The sequence below is a fragment of the Microcebus murinus genome, chromosome 7, assembly GCF_040939455.1.
Source record: "Microcebus murinus isolate Inina chromosome 7, M.murinus_Inina_mat1.0, whole genome shotgun sequence".
NCBI classification, from domain to species: Eukaryota; Metazoa; Chordata; class Mammalia; order Primates; family Cheirogaleidae; genus Microcebus; species Microcebus murinus.
The window spans coordinates 45,138,137-45,160,808 of record NC_134110.1 but is presented as its reverse complement, the minus strand read 5'-3'; the positions used below and the strand labels follow the sequence as shown (position 1 = coordinate 45,160,808).

Genomic DNA, 22,672 nt, shown 5'->3' with positions numbered 1-22,672 from the left:
AAAGACTAACCCAGCCTCACCCATCCTGGCCCAGCCTGAGCACAGGGGACTGGTTAGACTAAGATGGGAAGGAAAAGCAAACAGTTCAGACAGGACAAAACATGCCACCACTTTCCCCTGCTCAAGTAGGTAAAAGAGCATGGTGCCAGGAGACAGAGACAAAGGGGGAGGGTGTGGCAGCTCGGCTGGCACCCCATGGGTCAGGTCAGGAGGTGCCGGCTGCTAGTGCTGCTGGGAATAGGGATGGGTGGTTCACCTGGGGAACGATCCAAATCTCACCAAAGAGATTTGTGTTCCTGCAGTTATCATCAGACTGGTTTCCAGTGGCGAGGGTGGGCAGACAGCACGTGGTGGTGGTGGTGTACTCATTGCATACCCAAGGGAGATGAATTCAGATGTCAGAATGAAAACATCTGATATTCTGAGACACCTTGCTTGGATGAGACCATTTGAAATTATCTTTAAAAATAACTTAAATTGTGTTTTACCAAAAGTATCCCATGGACATCCACACCCCATACCTAAGACTGATCCTATCTCTAACCCAGGACAGACATGTGCTAAAAAAATTAAAGACCCTTAATTTTGTGTGTGTGTATTTTTCGCACACACATACACAAATACAAGCAATGTGTACCAGGGACAACTTCATCCACTTCTGTGTCTTACTCCGTCCTCGACTCTCACTGGGTGCCCTGCCTGGGGATGGAGTGGGAGCTCAGGACTGCCAGCTCTGCACATAACTGGTTAAGTAAGAAATCACAGTGTTTTTATTTTTAAAGCTGTCATTTCAAAACTGCCTCCTCCAAATGAACTGCTTGGTCACATGTTAATGAAACAACGAGGTGCCGCTTAATCATCCTGATCTGTCTACAAGACGCGCCTGCCAGCCTACATGTGTTTTCCACTTGGTTCAATCATCCCAGGCTTGGCATTACGAGCCCTCAGACAGTCGCAAGCATATGGCTGTCTAGAGTAATAAAGGTGAGAGCCAGAGAAGACAACCGGAATCTGGAGACTACTTTCTTCCCACTGGGTTTAAGTTGGAGGCAAAAAGACTTCATTAAATTCCATTTCATGTGCTTTCACCAAAAGTACTAAAGCAGGTGTTTTGTTTGTTTGTTTTGCTTACTGGATGAAAATTTTATAAAGCAGAGGCTTTTGTACTTTTAAATCTATGACCCACATGTAATGAAGACATTTAAAAATCACAAGTCTTTTCATGCATAGACGTGCATGTGTGTGCAAATGGAAACAACTGTTTTACAAAATGATATATTTACTCTGTGTGATGGTAAATGTTATGTGTTAACCTGGCTGGGCTATGGTGCTCTGTGCTTCAGTCAAACAGTGTTGCTGTGAATGTATTTTTTGGATGTGATTAACATTTAAATCAGTAGACTTTGAGTAAGGCAACTTACCTTCTATAACATAAATGGGCCTTATTGAGTCAGCTGAAGACCTTCAAAGACTGAGGTTCCCCCCAAGGAAGGAAATCTGCCCTCACACTGCCATTAGACTGTAGGCTTCAACTTAGAATTTCCAGCCTGCCAACCTGCCCTGCAGATTTCAGATTTACCAGCCAATTCCTTAAAATAAATCACTCATTCTCTATCTATCTATCTATCTATCTATCTATCTATCTATCCATCCATCCATTTATCCGTCCATCCACACCGACATCCCATTGCTTCTGTTTCTCTGGAGAACATGAATACACTTTGTAAACACATTCTAATCTTTTCTATTTTATTCTATTTAATTAAAAGAAAAAATAGTTTGTAACCATCTAAATTAATTTTCAGAACTCACTGATAAGTTAATAACTTTTAAGCAGCTTTATTATCTTACTATTGATACACCACAATGCTCACTCATTTAAAATGTACAATTCAATGATTCTTATTTATAATTCCAGAGTTGTGGGGCTATCACCATAATCTAATTTTAGAACATTTTCACCATCCTCCCCAATAACCCTAGACCTTTTAGTAGTCATGCTCACTTCTTGCTTTTTCTTTTTTTTTTTTGAAAAGCATTGTCCCAAAGCAGCATTTCTCAAAGTATAATTTGGAACCAGCATCATCAGTAAGTATTGCCTGAGAACTTGCTAAAAATGCAAATTTTTTGGATAACACTCCAAAGCTACTGAGTCAGAAACTCTTGTAGGTGGGGGAGGTCCAGTGATGTATGTTTTAACAAGTCCTTCCAAAGTTTGAGAAGCACTGATCCATCGGACATGACACTCTGTGCCCATGTGCTCTTGGGTGAGAAGGAGCATCCGCTGGGTCCCATGTCACCCAGAGGTCCTGTGGGATTCAAGTTGCATTTAGAAATCACCTCAAAATAGGCCTAAAATTCAGTTCAGTGATCAATTCATTAATCACTCGTGGAAACACAGCTCTTTCTAACAGAATTAGAAAGTGGTGGAGGGAGGCTTCCATTACCCCAGTGGTAGATGTTGGCCAGGGATGACGATGAAGAGGTGGTAGCAGCCCTTCTCAGTAGGGACTGCAAGAGTCGTCAGCCAGGGCTTTGGCAAATGGAATCCTGCCCCTCCAGGGTTCTGTGCCCAAGTGTCTACGAGTAGAAGGCAGTGTTGGTCCAGACACTTTCTTTACAAAAAAATGGAAAAAATGACTCATATGGGAAAAATAAATAAGGAGGTGTAGGTGAGACTGAAAAAGTCTCAAGGAACCCAAAGATCAGGAGGGAAACTGCCCTCTCCCAGCCCTCCTGGGAATGGGGAACCCATCAGAAGCAGAAGCAGTTGTCCCTTCCTTTTTCAGTGTCACCTTGGCTTCTCTATCAGAATAGTCGTCTGTCTCTGCACAGGAGTGTCCTCCGCTTTGTCATGGCTCACGGTGGTGCTTTTGGTACCTGAGTCTCCATCAGTTGTCAGTCAGGCCTTCGCAGCTAAGGGGCCCACTCTTGCAGGCGTGCCAAATATCGGTTCTTCTTTTCTCATGAGGTCCTATCAGAGGCCACTAATTAGCCTGAGGCTTGGAAGCCTGTGACTTTGGTGTTTTAAATGCATACATCCAACTATTCCAAAAATGTTAGCACGGGAGCCTAAGACTGAACGAGGTGGCTCAGTAACCATTGCTGGTAAGAAAATTATAAGTCAGGATCCTGTATTTCAGTCTCCACACTCTGGTTGTCAAGTGTGTGGTCTTGGCTTGGTCACAGCATGTTCCTGCACCTCCGTGTCTTTGTGTATAAAGTGTAGAGTGTGTGTGGTATAGGATTCCTTCCACCTCTATATTCATTTGATACAGCAGTGCTGACTCTGCAGTTCCCTTTCTCTTAAGCCGGGGGAAGCAGCAGGAGATGGGCTGAGGCCGTTGTGGTTTACAGATGCACTGGAAATCTACCTGCTTCCAGAAGTCAGTGTGCTGTTCCCACCCTTCACAACGCGCCTCGGAAGGGAGTTTTCAGTTACTCCATTTCCCATGGAGATGCCAAACTCCCGGGAAGTAGCTATCAGGCTAACATCTGGGAATGTGCAGTTAAAACGAAGTCCAGATGAGGCAAAACCCCAGTGCAACACTAGTGTGAGGTTGCACCGTGACTCTCACGAGCTGTGCATGGAATTAGACTTTAGGGGAGCGAGTTGACTCCACCGCTTGTGGTATCAGCCTTCTGGAATCTTTAAGTGAATGATGAAAAGGCGCCACTTTCTGGGAAGACACAACCCTGCAGGTGCAACGTCTAGTTACAGACTAATGGGGCCCTTAGTTAGGCCCTGCCAGGGTGTGAGGCTTGGCAGGGAGAATGTCAACTGGATTTTGCCTTTACTAGTCCCCGCATCTGGGCACCTTTGTGGAATACACAAACTACACAAACTTACATGGTGACCCTTAGTTAATGCCATCAACTGTGTAAATATAAACAGATCAGGACAGAGTTTTCAGGTGCTTTATATAAGCATTTAAAGTAATAGCTATTACCCTAAAATTTTATGCTGAGGTTATTATATATATACACACACACACTATATATATATATATATAGTGTATACGCTATACTCTATACTATATTATACTATATAATAATATATATAAGTTCAAATCATTTCATTGCTTTTAAAATTTTTCTCACTTGATTTTTAGTTAAAGAGAAGATAACCAGATTTGTGTTTCAGTAGGAAACAAGACAACAGGAAGCTTGTGAATAGGCAGGTATTACCACTACATCTAGTAACCAAAAGTGGATAAAACTTCCAGCTGTAGGTACAATTGAAGGTCATTGGTCACTGAGGTAAAATTTTCAATAAGTTGTCTTTAAAAGAAAATTGAACAAATTGGGCATTTCTGTGTCTCACATAACCAAGTGGTGGTAAGAATTCAAACATGACAATGTAGAGAAAAGTGCTTTTAAAATCTAAAGACCTACATAAATGTCCATCACCGGTGTGAGGCTTAACAAGAAACCAGGAGAGGCACTCCTGCTTAAGGTAGGGAAAGTACAGAAACGCTCTCTGTCCCCATTATCATATAATGTTGTTAAGAAAGTTCTGTCAATCTGGCAAGAAAAATTAAGCAATGGCATGAAAAATTCAAAGAAAGAGGTAAAATTATCATAATTTGGGGATGAAATGATTGTATAACTGGAAAACCCAAGAGACAAAATTGGAAAACTATTATAAACAACAAAAGAATCCAACAAGTACATACAAAATTTACAGAAATCATAGCATTCTCAGTCATAACTTTAGTCAATAGAAATTAGAAATGAAAGTATTCCAAATAAACAGCTAAAACTAAATAAACTTAAATAAAAACTAAAATGAAGTAAAAATCCACATACAGAAAATTTTAAAAATATAATCAAGGGACACAAAGAAAATCTAAACAAATACTCAGTGCTTGGGAAGGAATATTCATTACCATAAAGACGTTGCTTCTCCCTAAATTAATGTATAAATTTCATGCATTCTCAATGAACCCATCATATAACTTTTCACTCCAGCAGTGAAGGACTAGCTATCTTAAAAACCCTTGTGTTGGCCGGGCGCTGTGGCTCACGCCTGTAATCCTAGCTCTTGGGAGGCCGAGGCGGGCGGATTGCTCAAGGTCAGGAGTTCAAAACCAGCCTGAGCAAGAGCGAGACCCCGTCTCTACTATAAATAGAAAGAAATTAATTGGCCAACTGATATATATATAAAAAATTAGCCGGGCATGGTGGCGCATGCCTGTAGTCCCAGCTACCCGGGAGGCTGAGGCAGAAGGATCACTTGAGCCCAGGAGTTTGAGGTTGCTGTGAGCTAGGCTGACGCCACGGCACTCACTCTAGCCTGGGCAACAAAGCGAGACTCTGTCTCAAAAAAAAAAAAAAAAAAAAAAAAAACCCTTGTGTTTAGACAGTGAGGGGGGAGGGCGGCAAGGGCAACATACGTAACTTAAACATTTGTACCCCCATAATATGCAGAAATAAAAAAAGTAAAATAAACACAATAAACACCTTCAAAAAAACCCCCTTATGCTATGAGTACCTAAAAATGCAGGATGAGGTTGGGTGCAGAGGCTCACACCTGTAATTTCAGCACTTTGGGAGGCCAGGCTGGAGCATTGCTTGAGGCCAAGAGTTAGAAATCAACCTAAGCAACATAGCATGACCCCATCTCTACAAAAAATAGAAAAATTAGCCGGGCACAGTGGTACATGCCTGTAGTCCCAGCTACTCAGGAGGCTGAGGCAGGTGGATCACTTGAGCCCAGGAGCCGGAGGTTCCAGTGAGCTACGATGATACCACTGCACTCCTCTAGCTCAGGCAACAGAGTGAGACCCTATGTTAAAAAACAAAAAAGTCTCCTCTGATAATTTGTAACAACAGGCTTCTGCCTCACAAGAGGCTGGGATTAGCATTTATACTGCCTACATGATCCAGGAAACTCAAAGCTGGGTAATTATTACAAACATTGACTTATGCCATTGAAACTCTGGCAGCACCTGGCAGATGCTTCAGGATAAAGCTGCTCTGTAGGGACACTTCTTTTTTTTTTTTTTTGATTCAGGGTCTCATTAGGTCACCCAGACTGGAGTGAGTGTGTTTTGCTTTACATATACATTTTTTCTATTATTCACTATTTTATTTTGAAACTTCTCCATTAATTGTTTCCTCCATTAATCACTTTATAAACTACTTGAGGATAGGGGCCACATTTTGCATTTGTAGCCCATTAATGCCTCTGAGCAGGGCTGACCCTACAGCAGGCACTTAACCTAAATTTGCTAAATTTTATTGATAATGCTAAACAGATTACTTGTGAAATTCATGCTAGTTGCTATTAGTCTTATCCATCACTAAGCTTGGAATTAGTTAGATCTTTGTTCCTGGTCACTTTTAGCCACCTGGCAGCCTTCACCTTATACCTTCACTGAAGAGTGGAGAAGAGAGAGAAACAAAACCCAAAGTTACCACATCACAATTAAAAGCCCTAGGGGGAAAAACAGTTAACAAGGAAACTGGAACTACTATTTTAAATTATTTTAGAATAATTGCAATCCTTTTTTCCAGATTTCCTACAACAGTCTGTGAAGAAAATTAATTAAATCAGCAAAAGAGGAATTACTTCTGATATGTGAGTAATAGGAAGCCAAGCCACACAGCTACTGAGAAGGCAGTGCCAGAAATGTGGCACTTATCCTTTTCGGGTTTCCTGGAAGTGCTCTTCTGATTTTTTTTTTTTTTTAATGTGCATCAATGGGCTTGGTTCTTACCTAGAAGACACCTACTTGAAGCTTATCTCAAATATCTCCCCCACAGCACACATCATGGTGCCTACAGTTAACTGCTAAAATTTTAGTCTCTCACTGGACAGTGAGCATTCAAAGGAAGTGGTTTCCACTTTGCATAGTTGCATAATAACAGTAATAGTAGCTATTCTTATGAATGACATTTTATTATATCAGATGCTGTAATAAGCACATTCTATCATTTAATCTTCACAAAATCTTTGCAAAGTAGTTATTATACCCCTTTCACAGATAAGAAACCTGGAGCTTAGAAATATTAAGGTAGCTTACTCAGGTCACAGAGCTATTAATAGTAAGTCATAAAACAAAGAGAGTAACTCCATAGTCTGTGCTCTTCTGCACCACAGTATATGGCGATGATAGTTATTAAACTTCATTGTGCATCAGAATCACCTGGGAGCTTGCTGAAAATATAGATTTACAGGCCCCATGTGCTGGGGAGATTCTGAACCAGTGAGCTTGGGATCGGGCCCTGAAATCTGCACTTAAAAAACTTTTTTATTAATATGCAATAATTATACATATTTATAGGATAAATGTGATATTTTGATACATGCATACAATGTATCATCAAATTAGGGCATTTGGGATATCCATCTTCTGGAACATTTATCATTTCTTTGTGTTGCAAACATTTCAAATCTTCTCTTCTAGCTATTTTGAAATATACAGTATATTATTGTTAGCCATAGTTACTCAGATGGAACTGGAGGTCATTACATTAAATGAAATAAGCCAGGCACAGAAAGATAGGTATCATATGTCTTCACTTATATGTGAGAGCTAAAAAAGTTAATCTCATGGAGTTGGAGAGGACAATGATGGCTGGGAAATGTGTGTGCGTATGGTGGTGTGGGAGAATGGAGAGGTTGGTTAATGGATACAAAATTTGCATTTTTAACTAACATCATCCCTTCTCCAGGCAGTTCCGATGGTGTTCCATTGAGAAACACTACAATACTGCTGCTACACTACTACAATGCACTGGGTGCTTACTCAGTGATGGTGAATAAATAAATGCAGGTTTATTGACATTTGTACAGAAAAAGGTACATGGCATTTTCCCTTTCATCTTTACAAGGTTAAAGATGGAGAATTACAAATGTGAGACTGACTTAGGAATCACCATGTTAAACAAATTCAGATGAGTTTCTTTATATCAGGGGGTCTCAGAGCCTTTAATATCTTCCAAAAGGCAGAATAGAGCGTTTTCTTCAAAGTTATTTGATCATGGATTCCCTTTTTCTTTCTTTTTTTCTCATGCATACCCCCTTTTTAAACTATAATAACAGGGTCTTGGAAAATTAATGATAATATTAAAGGCTCACATTTACATGGGACTCTAAAGTTCACATAGTGCTTCCATGTGCATTGCTACTACCATTGACGAAGGAGGGTGCAGGGGCTCAGAGAGACTGTTAGTGGTTTGCTCAAGAAGAAAGAGCTCAAAGGGCCAGAATGAGGATAAGAGCTGGGTCATTTGTGTTTGGCGTCCACTGTTTATCCACAGTATCACAGCAGGTACCCTTCTTTTGCATACAACCTAAGTACTTAGAAGAGACAGTACAATATAGTATAAAGTTGTGTATCCCTCTGTGCCTAGGTTTTCTCACCTGTAAAATGAGGCAGTTGGAACAAATTTAAGAGACATACCTTACCCAAAGTCAAATGGCTAAATAGCTATCCTTAGTCACCTGGTTGAGTTTATAGTCAATTTTCTCAATTCCTTAACCAGTTCAATCAATCTGCCTTCAACTAGGAGCCACGATCAGTGCTAGGCACTCTGGATGCAGTAACAAATTATTAATAGATACAAGTCCTTTTCTGGCATGCTACGTCTCTGGTAGAAACTTTTTCAAGAACTGCCTTTTGAAAAATTGCTTCCAAACCCAGTAACATGCCCTTCTGTGCCCTCACCTGCCATCTCTTGAAAAAAAAACCAGACAACACAGCACTGTCTTGAAATGTCACCAATGTGCTTGTGGTCAGTGCCACACGGCCATGTCTGGAGGTCTTAAATCTACTGTTACTCAACAGCAGGGCTGGACACCAGCTTCCCTTTGGTAATAAAAAGCCATTACCTGACTCTTTAAACATTTCAACTCTCTTCCCTATTTCACAGCTCATAAAGCATCCCTCTGATGTGGAGGGATTTTTTTATTTAAGAGAAGATACAAGACAGCACGTTTTCTCCACCTCTTGATTGCTTATTACTTCCCATAAGCCATGAACCAGGTATTCTGCAACACGGCTCTTCTAACTGTTCACGTCTATTAAGAAGCCAGTACCCTGGGCGTCTTGCTGCCCTCCTCCCAACTCCATCTCCCTGTGCATCTGGCATTAGCGCTGCCAGAGCCAGGGTTAATATGTGCACCATGTAGCTCATTAGCTGCACATTAGTATCCGAGCCAAGAAGCAACTTGATGGATCCAACAATATGTGTGCGCTTAGGTCAGAGTCTCGGCTGAGGGCTCATCGAATGCAAAGGTCAGCAGCCTGGCATCAGCTCAGCAGCACACACCGAGCACATCTTGTTCAAAGTAGCCGTTGGGGAAGACGATGAATGTGGGGCCTCATTAAAAATTGAGAGGAGGAAAAATCCCCTTGCAGGACCCACAGGGCTTCATGGTTATTGATTTGCTTTTCTGATTGCATGAAGAATTTATCAGATTTACCACCAAAATAGGAGAAAACTGAACATCCAAATGGCATTATCATATTTCTAGGAATCAAGTACCATTCATTAGAGATCCAAGTGAGTAGCCCCAAGGTCAGGACTGAAAGTTTTAAAGGAAGTCTCCTGAAGACCAAATGTTATGTTTATCATCTGAATAACATAAGCTGGTTTAAATCTAAGGGAAGTAAAATGATTAGAGCATGTGTTTCTTCTTCCTTATTTATTTTCTTCCTTTCCTTCCCTTCACTTTCTCTTTTCTTCGTTCTTTCCTATTTCTTCGTTAACTGGATGTAGTCATAAACAGCTCTTAAAAAAACTGTTCTTCTCAGAGTGGGGCCTCTCAAATATCCCCTGTCATTCCTCATTTGGCGCAGATACTGCTTACATATCTATCACCTTTTCTTGGAGGACAACAAAACCTAGTAGGAATGGGAAAATTCTATTAGGAAAGAAAGGCTTCCTGGGATCTCCAAGTCTGACATGATTCAAAGTAATTAATTAATAGTACATTTGGGGTTAGGGCTGTCAATTTCCCTTTTCTTTAAGGGTGGAACAATGAGGGAGAGGCCATTAGCAGTTGGCGGTTTTAGAGATGATGACCTGACTCAACACTGGTGCCTGCAATTAGCTTCATTTTTGTAGCTGGTTTGAAAAATAAAAACAAACAAACAGGAAAACATTATGTTTAAAAATTACAGAGTATGCAGAGCTCCCATTTGCATAAAACCACTTAAAAATAAAAGGTCAGACCAATCATTCCAGCACTGAGGATCAGCTTTCTTGTCAGCACGACTCAAAGCGTAGTTTTTATACTCAATGATCGCACCTTTTTTTGGCAGAATCCCGATAAGCACTTTGCACCATGACAACGACGAAGCACAGGCGACATCATGGGAGACGCCTGGGTGTCCGTCTGAAAGGGAAAGGTGTGGCTCCAGCAGAGCCCGGTGCCCCCACCTGTGAGCTGGGAGCACAGCCTCAGTGGGCTCAGACCCACTCTCACTCGCCAAACCAACAGCGCTCGGGTAGTTAACCCGTGTAGAATCAGTCAGCTCTTAGAAGGGTTAAAGGAAATAGTGAGTATAAAATCACTCTATAAAGCACCAAGTAAATATTTAATTATGTCATTATAACTTGTACACTCCTTAGAGTTGAGACGCCAAGGAAGAACGTTTTTGTGGGATGGGACATTGGCGTGGTCGCGTCTAAATTTATTTTGTCACCATACAAAGAGCCTTAGACTGTATTTCATGAAAAGCAATATGCTACAGCTCTCTGACTTTTTTAAAGAAAGACAGTCCACAGATTTATATATACTGGGTGAAGACTGAATTAATATGTAAAACTCACTAGAACTAGTAATAAAGTAGAATAGAGCGTTTGTCCCAGTAGTAGGGACTTAAAAAAATGCTGTGGAATTTTTTTCCAGAACTTACGGCATTTGGCTTCCTCATACATTTTGGATGAGGCACTTTGCTGGTCAGCTTTGGTCAGCACAGCAGCGTGCCCAACCTCATTCCCTGCTCAAAATCCACCTCCAGGTCCCTAACTCTGTGAGACAGGACCTATTGTTTAAACAGGTGGAGGATACTAAGCTGAACCAAGCAGGGTGAAAGTGAAAAAGAGGATACATTTTGGGCAAAGGGGGATGCCCATGTGACTGTAAAGTAGATTTTCACACATTGCTAAGGAATTATCTTTGAAGGCCGTTCCAAAGAAGAATTCTAAAAATGCAATACAGTAGCATACAAGTGAAGGTACAAATGCCTAAGGGTGTTGCTAAGAAAGGCAGTAGCACCTGAATATATATATGCAGTGTTCCAGCCAACCAAGATTAATGGCTATTCTTAAATGAGGCCATGGATTTTGTGTCTTGAAGCCTTTGCACATACTATTTCTGCAAACCAGAAAGTCTTTCTCTACCTGAGCTTTAAGATTCAGCTTAAGACCTTTCTTAACCCCTAGACCAAGTTAGCTGATTCCTTCCTATAAGCCCTCACAGATTTAATACAGAAATAAATTATAGTATGTTCTATATTGGAAATTCTTAGTTTCCATGTTTGTCTTTCCCATTTGTTCATAAGTTCCTTGAGAACATCTTTGTTCCTCTAACCCACTGTCTTGCCCATTATAAGCAATTATCTAAAATTAATTTCCTCACCCCTTATATTCACATTGCCCATTCCCTTTATAGCACATATCCCTACCGGAATTGTTTTTTTTTCTTCTGTATTATTCATCTTCCCTGCTGGAATGTAAGCCCCAATGCAGCAAGGAATTCGTCTGACTTGTCACCATAATAGTGCTTGACATAGCATATGTACTGAATAGTTATTCACCAAATGAATGAATTACAGGTGCTGAAGAATGTTTATCAAATGCATAAGCAAATGATTAATCATATATTTGTCTTTAAAAATCATTTGATTCTTAATAAGCAAAAAGATGTTCGACCCCTAAAGGATGATGGATTTTAAAAAATACAGATTTCTGTGATAGTTCCTTCCTGGTCTTATGGCTGTTGGACTCTGGATGATACTAATATTACCTTTCAACCCAGTTATTATCAAGCTACAGCTTTGAAGCTTGGAATGAAGGAAAAACAATGTGGAAAAAAGTCAAATCTAGTGCTGGAAGTTGGTTTCCACATTTCCAAGGTAGGTCCACTTACTATAGAAAAATATCAAGGTCCATGGTGAAGCTTCCAGAAACCTCTGTTTCAAGTGCACTAGAATAACTAGCAATTATGTTTAAGGTTCTTGTTTTCTACAAGAAAAGTTTAAATAGCAAAAGGAGAAAACAAGAATATCTATGGGTTAGATTCTACACAAGTCATCATGAACCCTAAACTTCTACACATGCTTCTCCTTCAACTTCTGATCTAGTGAAAAGAAACACAGAAATTATGAATACATTATTTTATGCTTTTATTTAAAAAACATTTTTATACACTTAGCTAACAACTGCCTTTTAAAATCAAACTTACTTTGGGTATTTGTTTGTTTGCTTGTTTGTTTGTTTTTAGTGGCAGGGTTTTGCTCTGTTGTACAGACTGGAGTGTGGTGGCATGGTAATAGTTCACTGCAGGCTCGATCCTCTTGCCTGTCTTCCAAGTCGCTGGGACTACAGGCTCATGCCACTTCACCTGGCTAAGTTTTTTCTTTATTTGTTGTAGATATGGGGTCCAGCCATGTTGCCCAGGCTGGTCAGGAACTCTTGCCTTGATCTCCCAAAGTGCTGGGATTACAGGTGTAAGCCACTGTGCCTGGCATAAAATCAAGTTCATATAAACTTTAGAAAAGTGCTTTTACAATTTACAGTTCATTAAATATGGAGTTACATCTGAAAGATTGATAATAGGGTCTTGTTTAAATTATACTCATATATATAGATATATGAATTTCACATCCCATTTACGGGTAAATTGGGACTGATTTATATAACTCTGACTTATGACCTCGTTTCCAGGCATCAAGTATTATATTATTCATTTGAGGACTTTTTCTGTGAAAGTAAGCTATAGGTCACATATGACCCAGACAAAGCTTTCAAATCTTTTTCTTCTTTTTGAAGACCAGCTCAAGTTTGATTTTTCTCAGCAAGCTTCCTTGCAAACCCCAGTTTACACTGTTTTTTCTCCCTCTCTAATTTTGGCCACACTAGTGTTGGGTATACATTTTGATTATTTATTAAGTTCAGATTTTACTCAGTCATTACAGTAGATCTTTGGTCTTCATGGATTGAATACAGTTTTTACTCTGTGTGACTTTGCATGATGATGATTTGCAGTAGTTTGTAATTTTGCTGAGGGCCAGTTTTAAATGTATGAGTTGACACTCAAATCTAGAGGAATGCTAGCTGACAGCCTTTCATAGACATGTTGCATGACTCTGCTATTCTCCCCTTGCATGAAGGCATGAAAGACAAATACCACACAAATAAACAGTTTATTTTTGTAAAATGGCCTAAAAGGCCCAATGATAGTATTAAGGATGAAAGCTATATGAAAATGATGGTTCTTTGCCATAAAATAGAAGTTAGGAATAAACTAAAGCATATAGAATATAGAATTGGTAGCTCTGAGCCAACTGGTAAGTCCATATTTTAGCAAAAGGACCAGTGCATATCCTTTTTACTGCATTTAATAGAGGAAAGTATGTGCATATATTTTACTTGCATTCACAAAAATTTAGAGATTTCTAAAAACCTCTATACAAATTCCACTCCAAAAATACTCCTCCAAAGTGAGTGCTACCTTTCCAAAAAGATGTGCAAGCTAGACAGCTGGTTGCCCTCATCTGCAGCATTAAATTTATTGAATGCCATGTGCCAGCCTTGTGCCACACATTTACATAAAATATTTCATTTAAGCCATATAAATTCTCTTTTGACGTAAGTATTAATGTCTCTTTTTTGCAGACACAAAAACTGACGATTGAAGACTTAAAGAAACTTACCTAAGATCACCCAACCAGTAAAGTAGTAAAGTGGGGATTCAAATCCAGGTAAGGTCCCCATCCAAAGCCCAGGCTCTTCCTTCTATACTATGGTGTTGTACAACCCCCACTACCCTTCCCTGCCTCCTACATATTCATTCAGTAAGTTCATATTGCATTTATATGACTCCAACTTTATTTCTAGATTCTCAAAATTCACCGTAGCCAAAATACTTGGTGCTTGAATTAAATAGCTAAGATATAAACAAATTATGCAGGAGGGGTGTGCACCCTCCCCACCAACACACACACACAAGGGATATTTTTGTGTTCTGAGTACTGATACTATTGACTTCAGGTTATCTTAGTGTACATGTCGGGAAATCTAGACACACAAAAGTGAATGTTCACCTGAAATTTTGCAAAGTACACAGACATGTGCACAAACTCCGCCTGCCCTAATAGAGTCCGCCAGTACAATATTCCCCCTCTGATAGGAATCCAATCAGGTTGATTCACATTTCTCCCTCTTTAGTGGAGGTGCTAATGAGCAGTAAAGCAGCCCTATAGGTGGACAGCTAACCAGGTCAAGAAGATGGGGTAGAGTCTGGGAAACCCGCAACTAAGAGGAATCCAACAGATAAAAGTTCAAACAAGACTTAGTCTGTTTCTATGCAGACCAGAGAATAAGATCAAGGAATGAGAAATGGACAGGTGGTGAGGTAGGGGAGAGAGGTTGGAGAGTTAAATGAACTATATACAGCCACACGTTTTATGAGCCAAAATAAAGTAGTTTGACAAATGAGCCTCCTGAATGATTTTAGAAGCCTTTCAGAACAGGAGGAAAGTGTCAATTCTACTTAGAGCAAGAGAGAGCTTGGACATAGGGTCATTGAGATCAGAAACCAACTCTTATTCCATCTTCTTCTCACTCCTGATGTTCCTCCAAGTTTGGCTTCATTCTCTTTCTCATTTTCCCAGGCATTTCTTCCACTGTTTGACTCTGTCTCTTGGAGGTACTCCCAATCTCTATCCCTACATCTGATTTCTCCAAAGTTCCAGACAATCCCACACACTTCTTAATGGCAAAACAGCAATGACAGGGTCAAGTGTTTGCATAATTCTGAATAGTTCTTATCACATTTTGTATGGATGGCAGATCTACGCAGCTAGAGTGAATTATGCCCCGGACTGAAAGTTAGAGAGACATGAGTTTTAATCTCATGCCTGCTGCAAACTAGCTACATGACTATGGTCAAGTAGCGTAAAATTGCTTAATTTGTACTCTATAATTTTTTTTTCTGCTCCTTCTATCTCTAAAGCTCTGTAAGGGCCAGGCGCTGTGGCTCACACTTGTCTGTAATCCTAGCACTCTGGGAGGCCGAGGCGGGCAGATCGCTCAAGGGTAGGAGTTCAAAACCAACCTGAGCAAGAGTGAGACCCTGTCTCTACTAAAAATAGAAAGAAATTAATTGGCCAACCAAAAATATATAGAAAAAAATTAGCTGGGTATGGTGGTGCATGCGTGTAGTCCCAGCTACTCGAGAGGCTAAGGCGGAAGGATTGCTTGAGTCCAGGAGTTTGAAGTTGCTGTGCACTAGGCTGACACCATGGTACTCTAGCCTGGGCAACAGAGTGAGATTCTGTCTCAAAATAAATAAAATAATAAGAATCTTTGGTTCTTAGAGCCCATGGAATAAGTAAGGCATATGTCTAAGGAGCAGGGAGCAACAAACCAACTAGCAACCTGAATCTAGAGCTCTCATTTTCTGGCCTCCAATCTAGTGTTCTTTTCATTAAAAAGAATGATAAATTTATGGAAAATAAAGACATAACCATTCAAAGATCATCATACCCGCATCTCACTCTATATGGAGAAAGTTAACATTTCCAAGCAAGGAAATCTCTAAATCACACAGAATCCATGATCTAAGCATTCTCCTGTGAAAGGGTGATCGTTGAGAACACAGAAATGACCCCCCAGCAAAGCCACCTTGACCGCATCATGTGAATTTTACTTTATTCCCAGAGAAAACGTGTTGCAGTGTCTACTAGCAACAGGGAATCATGTTCTGGCTAGTACCACTGGCCCACTGACTGACCCATCTGACAAACGTGGACTGACCACTTATTATTTCTCAGCCACTGTCTGGGCACTGGAGCTATAGACTATATAAGAAGCAGCCTCTTTTTCTCTGCACGCTTATGACCTTCAGGGCCCAAACAGATCAGGGAATATTTTAAGGTCTTTCTCTGATGATAGAGAAGTGAGTGACATAATTTTAAGACTCCTACTTGACTTCTGAGGCTTCATAAAGACCCCCTCTCTCCTCTGGATGCAGGTCACTTGTAGATATGGATAGTGTTAAATTGGGTTCCAGAATTAGAGATAGGAATATTTCTATCCCTAATTCTAAATAAAATCAATATAAAAAAACTTCCAGTTTACTGACTTGATAAGCCAGGAAATGGATTCAACTTACAAAACCTGAAAATACCAACTTGAGGGAACTTCGAGATGGAAAACGTAATGCATTCATTTGCATCGCATTGCAGCCCAATTCTATTAGAGAAGTAATAAAAAGCCCAGACTGAAAATGTAAGGATGCAAAGGGACTCTGAAAATGATGTTTGGGAATTTCAAAGCATTAAAAAATAATTATTCCATGATGTGAGGGAAGAAGGAGCAAATTAATGCCAAGGTGAGTTATTAGAATTTGAATACAGCTGTAAATAAAAGTAAACTTCTAGGTGGTAGCTGCAACCTTCATCAGGCACAGAACAGGCCACTAGCTTTATTTCTGTCCCACCCAAAGCTCCTGTGTACATCTATCTGCTGGGATTTCTTCCCTCATGGGAACACACCAGTGATTATAGCAGATGTCATTGGTCCCCTCCCGAATTCCCTTTACTAGCCCAGTGCACCCAAGCTGCACATGATGTGTGTGCTGACTGACGGCTTAACCCTTTCCTTCTCTAGAGAACTGTCCTTGGCTGGCAGGAATGGCCTTTCTTCAGTGGCTGGCTTACGTGGGTGTACAAAATCCCGGCTCCCTGGGCTCAAGGTGGGAGAGCCCTGTGCTGCCATTCCTGAGCTCCCGGTGGAATCAGGCTAAAGTTAGATTTCAGCTGAAATCTAGCTTAGCTTCCTCTCCAGCCTACCCAGCTTCTTCCTCACTTCATTACAGGTTTCTCCTAAGAGCCTTCCTTAGCAAATCATTCCTCAGGAATCTCTATCTCAGTCTCTGCTCCTAATTAATTCTACCTGAGGCACTGATTAATGTAAGGCCTATGATCACTGTAAGGCCAGATGTGTCATGTGTTGCCTTCACATCTTGGAGCTCCACCTGGCCCCAAAGGCCTACAGGTGAGTTCCTCTGCCTCGCCTGATATGCCCACTACCCAGCTAGACCAGCTGCACTCCACCTGGTCCTCAACCTAACAGGTTTTACTTCCCCGATGCCTGCAAAATTATTCAAGTAAGCCAATCACATCCTCCCACGGGAAGGAGGGCATGCCTTACTCTCTCCTAGCCAAAGCCTGCTTGCCACAGCCTCCTCCCAAGCTGAGTGTCCCTGCCTAACAAACTGCTGTCAATCTCACCTGTCCAGTGTTGGGTAGTGTGCATTTAGCCATCTCATTCTGTTTAGGGTGGGGAATCCCTCCCTCACTAGTGGGCTGAATAGAAGAGGATCTGAAAAGTCAAATAATGGAAATCAATAGGAAAATCATTTTTTCTTTACTAAAGTCAGGCAGTTTTTCTGGAACACGTCTATCTCATAAAGGAAAGGCAATCTGTAATGCCCAATAAGATAAAACTAAATCTAGTGGAGTCTGCTATCCATGTGTCTTAGTTTGTTTTGTGTTGCTATAACAGAATACCACAGACTGAGTAATTTATAAAGGAAAGAAATTTATGTCTTATAGTTCTGGAAGCCAGGAAGTCCAAGGTCGAGGGGCCTGCATTTGGCAAAGGCTTTCTTGCTGCATCATCCCACGGCAGAAGGCAGAAGGGCCAGAGAGCATGCACAGGGGGCGGTGGGGTGGGGAGGGGTAAAAATCATTCTTTTTATCAGAATCCCACTCTTGTGATAACTAACCTCACTCCCATGATAAGGGCATTAATCCATTCATGAGAGCAGAGCCTGCATGACCTAATCACCTCTTAAAAGGCCCACCTCTCAACACTGTTGCATTGGGGATTAAGCTTCCAACACATGAACTTTGGGGAACACATTCAAATCATAGCATTCTGCCTCTGGCCCCCCAAATCCATGTCCTTATCACATGAAAAATACATTCCAATAGACCCAAAAGTCTTAACTTGTTCCAGCACCAACTCAAAAAGTCCAGAGTTTCATCTACATCAGATATGGGTGAGGCTCAAAGCACAATTCACCCTGAGGCAAATCCCCTCCAGCTGTGAGGCTGTGCAATCAAAACAAGTTACCTGCTTCCAAAATACAATGGTAATACATCAATAGGATAGATATTCCCATTTCAAAATGGAGACAGAAGAAAGGGGTAACCGGGCCCAAAACCCAACAGGAAAACAACGTTCAGTCTTAAAGCTGGAGAATAAGCTCCTTTGAGTCCATGTCCCACATCCTGGGTGCACTGGGGCAGGGGTTGAACCCCCAAGGCCTTGGGCAGCCCTGCCTCCTTGGCTATGTGGGGCTCAGCCCATGTTTCAGCAATCTTAGATTGGAGTCTCATGTCCGCAACTCTCCCAGGCTGGCGCTGCATGCTGGAAACTCGGCACTTCTGGAGTTTTAGTGGTAGTCCTGCTCCCATAGCTCCACTAGGCACAGCCCTGGCAGGGACTCTCTGTGGCAGCTCTGCCCTGCAATAAGTTTCTGTCTGGGCCCCGAGGCTGTCTGTGGCATCATTTAAAATCTAGGTGGACCCTGCCATGACCCCATAGCTCCTGCATTCTGTGCATCTGCAGACTTGGCACCACATGGATGCCACTGAGGTTTTTAGCTTGTACCTTCCAAAGTGGCAGCACAAGCTGCACACAAGCTCACTTGAGCCACAGCTAAGGTGGCCAAAGGACACTGCACCAGAAAGTGGGGAGCAGACTCCCAAGGCAGCCCTGAATATCAAATACTGAGGTACCATTAGGCACCTCTCTAGAAACCGTGCCCTCACATCCTAGCTTGTCTAGAAGATATCTGAAATGCCTTTGGAGTCATTCATTCATCATCTTGATGAATAGAACCTGGCTTACTTCTAGTCATAATTTTTTTTTTTTTTTGAGACATGGTCTCACTCTGTCACCCAGACTCCAGTGCAGTGGTGCCATCACAGCTCGTTGCAACCTTGAATTCTTGGGCTCAAGCAATCCTCCTGCTTCAACCACCCACATACCTGGAATTATAGGCACATGACACCACACCTGGCTCATTTCTTTCTTTCTTTTTTTTTTTTTTTTATAGAGATGAGGTCTTCTATGCTGCCCAGCCTGGTCTCAAACTCCTGGACTTCAGAGATTCTCCTACTTTGGCCTCCCAAAGTGTTGGTATTATAGGTATGAGCCACCGTGCCTGGCCCCTTCTATCCATATTAATCTCTTCAGCAAACATTGCTTGGCCTTATCCTTAGTACTTTTTTCCCAAAATCACATTTTATTCTTTATGTGGCCAAGCTGAGAGTTTTCCAAATCTGTCTGTTCTGCTTCCCTCTTAATTACACATTCTGTTTTAAAATAATTTCTCTCATCTCTTTTTCCTGTAGAAGCCAAAGGAAGTCATGCAGCACCTTCAGCCCTTTGCTCCTTAGATATTTCATCTGTCAGATATCATAGTTCATCACTCTTAAATTCTGCTTTTGGCCAGGTATGGTGGCTCATACCTGTAATTCCAACATTGGGAGGCTGAGGCAGGAGGATCATGTAAGCCAGGAGTTACAGACCACCCTGGGCAACATATTAAGGCCCTGTTTCTACAAAAAATAAAAGAATTAGCCAATTGTGGTGGCACATGCCTATAGTCCTAGCTACTTGTGACACTGAGGCAGGAGGATCTCCTGAACCCAGAAGTTGAAGGCTGCAGTGAGTTATGATCATGCCCCACACTCTAGCTTGGGCAACAGATTAAGATCCTTTCTCTAAAAAAAAAAAAAAAAAAAAAAACTTAAAAAAAATTCTGCTTTCCTAGGACATACACACAATTTCACCAATTCCTTTGCAACTGTATAACAAGGATGGCCTTAACTCCAGTTTCCAAAACCTAATTCCTCATCTCAGTTTGGTATCTTATCAGAATGGCCTTTACTGTCCATATTTCTATCAACCTTCTGATCACAACCACTGTAATCCCTAAGAAGATTTAGACTCTTCCTACAGCTCTTGTCTTCTTCTGAGTCACTAGAATTGTCCTTAATGCTCCATTCATGGCAATCTAGGTTTTATCTAGCCTGCTCCTCCAAACTATTTTAGCCTCTACCCCAGAAGTCCCCAACCTTTTTGGTACCAGGACCCATTTTCATGGACAGGGGCAGAGGGAGGTGGGGCTCAGGTGGTGATGGTGGTGATGGGGAATGGCTATAAATACAGATGAAGCTTCACTCACCTGCTGCTCAACTCCTGCTGTGGGGCCCCTCAGTTCCTAAGTTTCATGGAAGACAATTTTTCCACGGACAGGGGTTGGGGATACACAGTGTCAGGGGTCTGCAGCTCAGTTCCTAACAGGCCACGGACTGGTACCGGTCTGCAGCGCCAGGGGTTGGGGACCACAGCTCTACCCATTACTCCATTCCAAAGCTGCCTCCACATTTTCAGGTATTTGTTAAGCAACAGCCCCATTTCTTGGTACCAATTTTCTGTCTTAGTCTGTTTTGTGTTGCTATAACAGAATACCCACATAATGGGTAATTGATAAAGAAAAGAAACTTATTTTTTACAGTTCTGAGGAAGTTCAAGAAAGGGAAGTTCAAGATCAAAGGGACCACAACTGCCAAGGGTCTTCTTGTGGTGTCATCCAAAAACAGAAGGCAGAAGGGCAAGAGAGCATGCGCATAAGAGGGAAGGTGGAGAAAGGAAGGGGCCTACTCATCCTTACTCTTGTGATAACTAACCCACTTTCATGATAATGGCATTAATTCATTTCTGAGGGCAGAGCAATCATGACCTAATTGTCTCTTAAAGGCCTCAACTCTGCTGCATTAGAGATTAATTTTCAATACACGAACACATTCAAACCATGGCACCATGCAATCAGGCACAAGGAGCTTTCTATTCAAGTTCTGTGGTCCTCTCCAAAGAGACTGAAGAGACCCATATGAATTTGTGTGAATTAGCCTACAAGGAATGAAATGTACATCTCTCTTATGTGGGCAGCTCTGATGTTTCCACCTAGGTGAGAATAATTCACTTTACTCAATTCAATTTACTAAATTCATATGACTGTGAAGGCATGCAGAAAAGTGGGTATATTTTCATGCATCCATTATAGCTGCCTCTGCCATTCATCCACCCAGCCACCCCAATTTAAAATTTCTGATGTTTTATTGGAGAGAATAGAAGATGGGGCAATTTGATTTAAATTCACACTGGCACATTTAGTTTAAACATTTGTAGCAAAAGACTAACAGGAAGACACCCAAGCTGTTGCCAGATTTTTCAAAGTCTTGCTCTATCTCAGAAGTGATTCATTCAGGAACTTGCTGACTGCCTTTTAAAGCAACACAACAGGCCTATTAGCACTTAATTACATTTACAGTCTGTGTTCCCTAGCATAACTAACAGTCTTGATTTAGAGATGACGCAAGCCAGGGGCAGCCTGGACAGTAGTTCTATTTCCATCTCTTATCACATAGGAGTTTCCCTTTCCCTCGGGTCAGAGATTTTCTCCTTGGAAGAAGTGGTGAGAAATTCCTACTTAGGTGATTTTTTGGCAGAAAGTGGGACTGATATATTTAGAAGCTCCAGAAGTATCATTCTGTTAATTACAATGTCAAGATCTTGATCACCAGCAGACTGTTTTACTAGGGCCAGGGCTATTTTACATTTACACTTGAGATTCTTCTAATATAGCTGGGCAATGAAGCTAGAGAATGAAATTACTTGGTTGGTTATATTTACCTGGAATTTAGTGAGAAAAGTAAATCATATATTATATATATATATATATATATAGAGAGAGAGAGAGAGAGAGAGAGAGAGAAAGAGAGAGAGAGAAAGAGAGAGAGAGAGAGATTTATGTTTACATAGATAAATAGATAGGAGGGGTGGATACATAGATACAGGGAGACAGGTTGAGAGGAAGGCAGTCTTGCCTATCCACAATGGTGTTGGGCAATAATGATGAGTGTGAAAGCTGAAACCACACTAAGTGATCATAATAATCAGTTGGAAGAAACAGAATTGTTCCATGACCTTTAAAACTTTTTATCAAAATTTTAAGAACTGTTTTACTGTTAGGTATATGAGCTGTCCAGGAAGTATCCAGCCATGTTACTATGAATACATTACATTAACAATGGCTGGATAATTTCTGGACACAACACACACATATATGCGTATATATACGGAAATGGAAAAAAGAGTAAATGTTTACTTAGGAATCGCTAATTTAAAACATTAGAAAGATTGAGGATGAAAGTGCTTTATTTCATTGTAAAAACTTAAGAAGAGTAGCTTGAACAGAGCTTGTTGCCTTCTCGTTTACCTTCTGATATAGAACAAGCGTCTTTTCTGTGATTTGGAATGTTGTCACACCCTTTCTACGGCTGGATCAGCTAGCGACATTCACCCTTTGCACTGCCCATGTGGACCGTCCCTGAGAGTTCCATTAATGTGA

At 41.1% G+C, this 22,672-nt stretch overlaps 1 protein-coding gene across 2 annotated transcripts in view; it reads right to left on the bottom strand.

The window, feature by feature from the left end:
- SNTB1 (syntrophin beta 1) overlaps positions 1 to 22,672 on the bottom strand; it is a 244,764-nt gene that overhangs the window by 64,264 nt on the left and 157,828 nt on the right. The window contains exon 4 of one of the 2 annotated variants that reach the window (XM_076005054.1): positions 5,351 to 12,700. The exons of the other annotated variant lie outside the window; for it this stretch is intronic. Within the exon in view, the coding sequence (XP_075861169.1) occupies positions 12,392 to 12,700 (309 nt within the window). The 3' untranslated portion in view covers positions 5,351 to 12,391. Of the gene's footprint in view, positions 1 to 5,350; positions 12,701 to 22,672 lie in introns of those variants that run through there. 2 annotated transcript variants of the gene reach the window in all.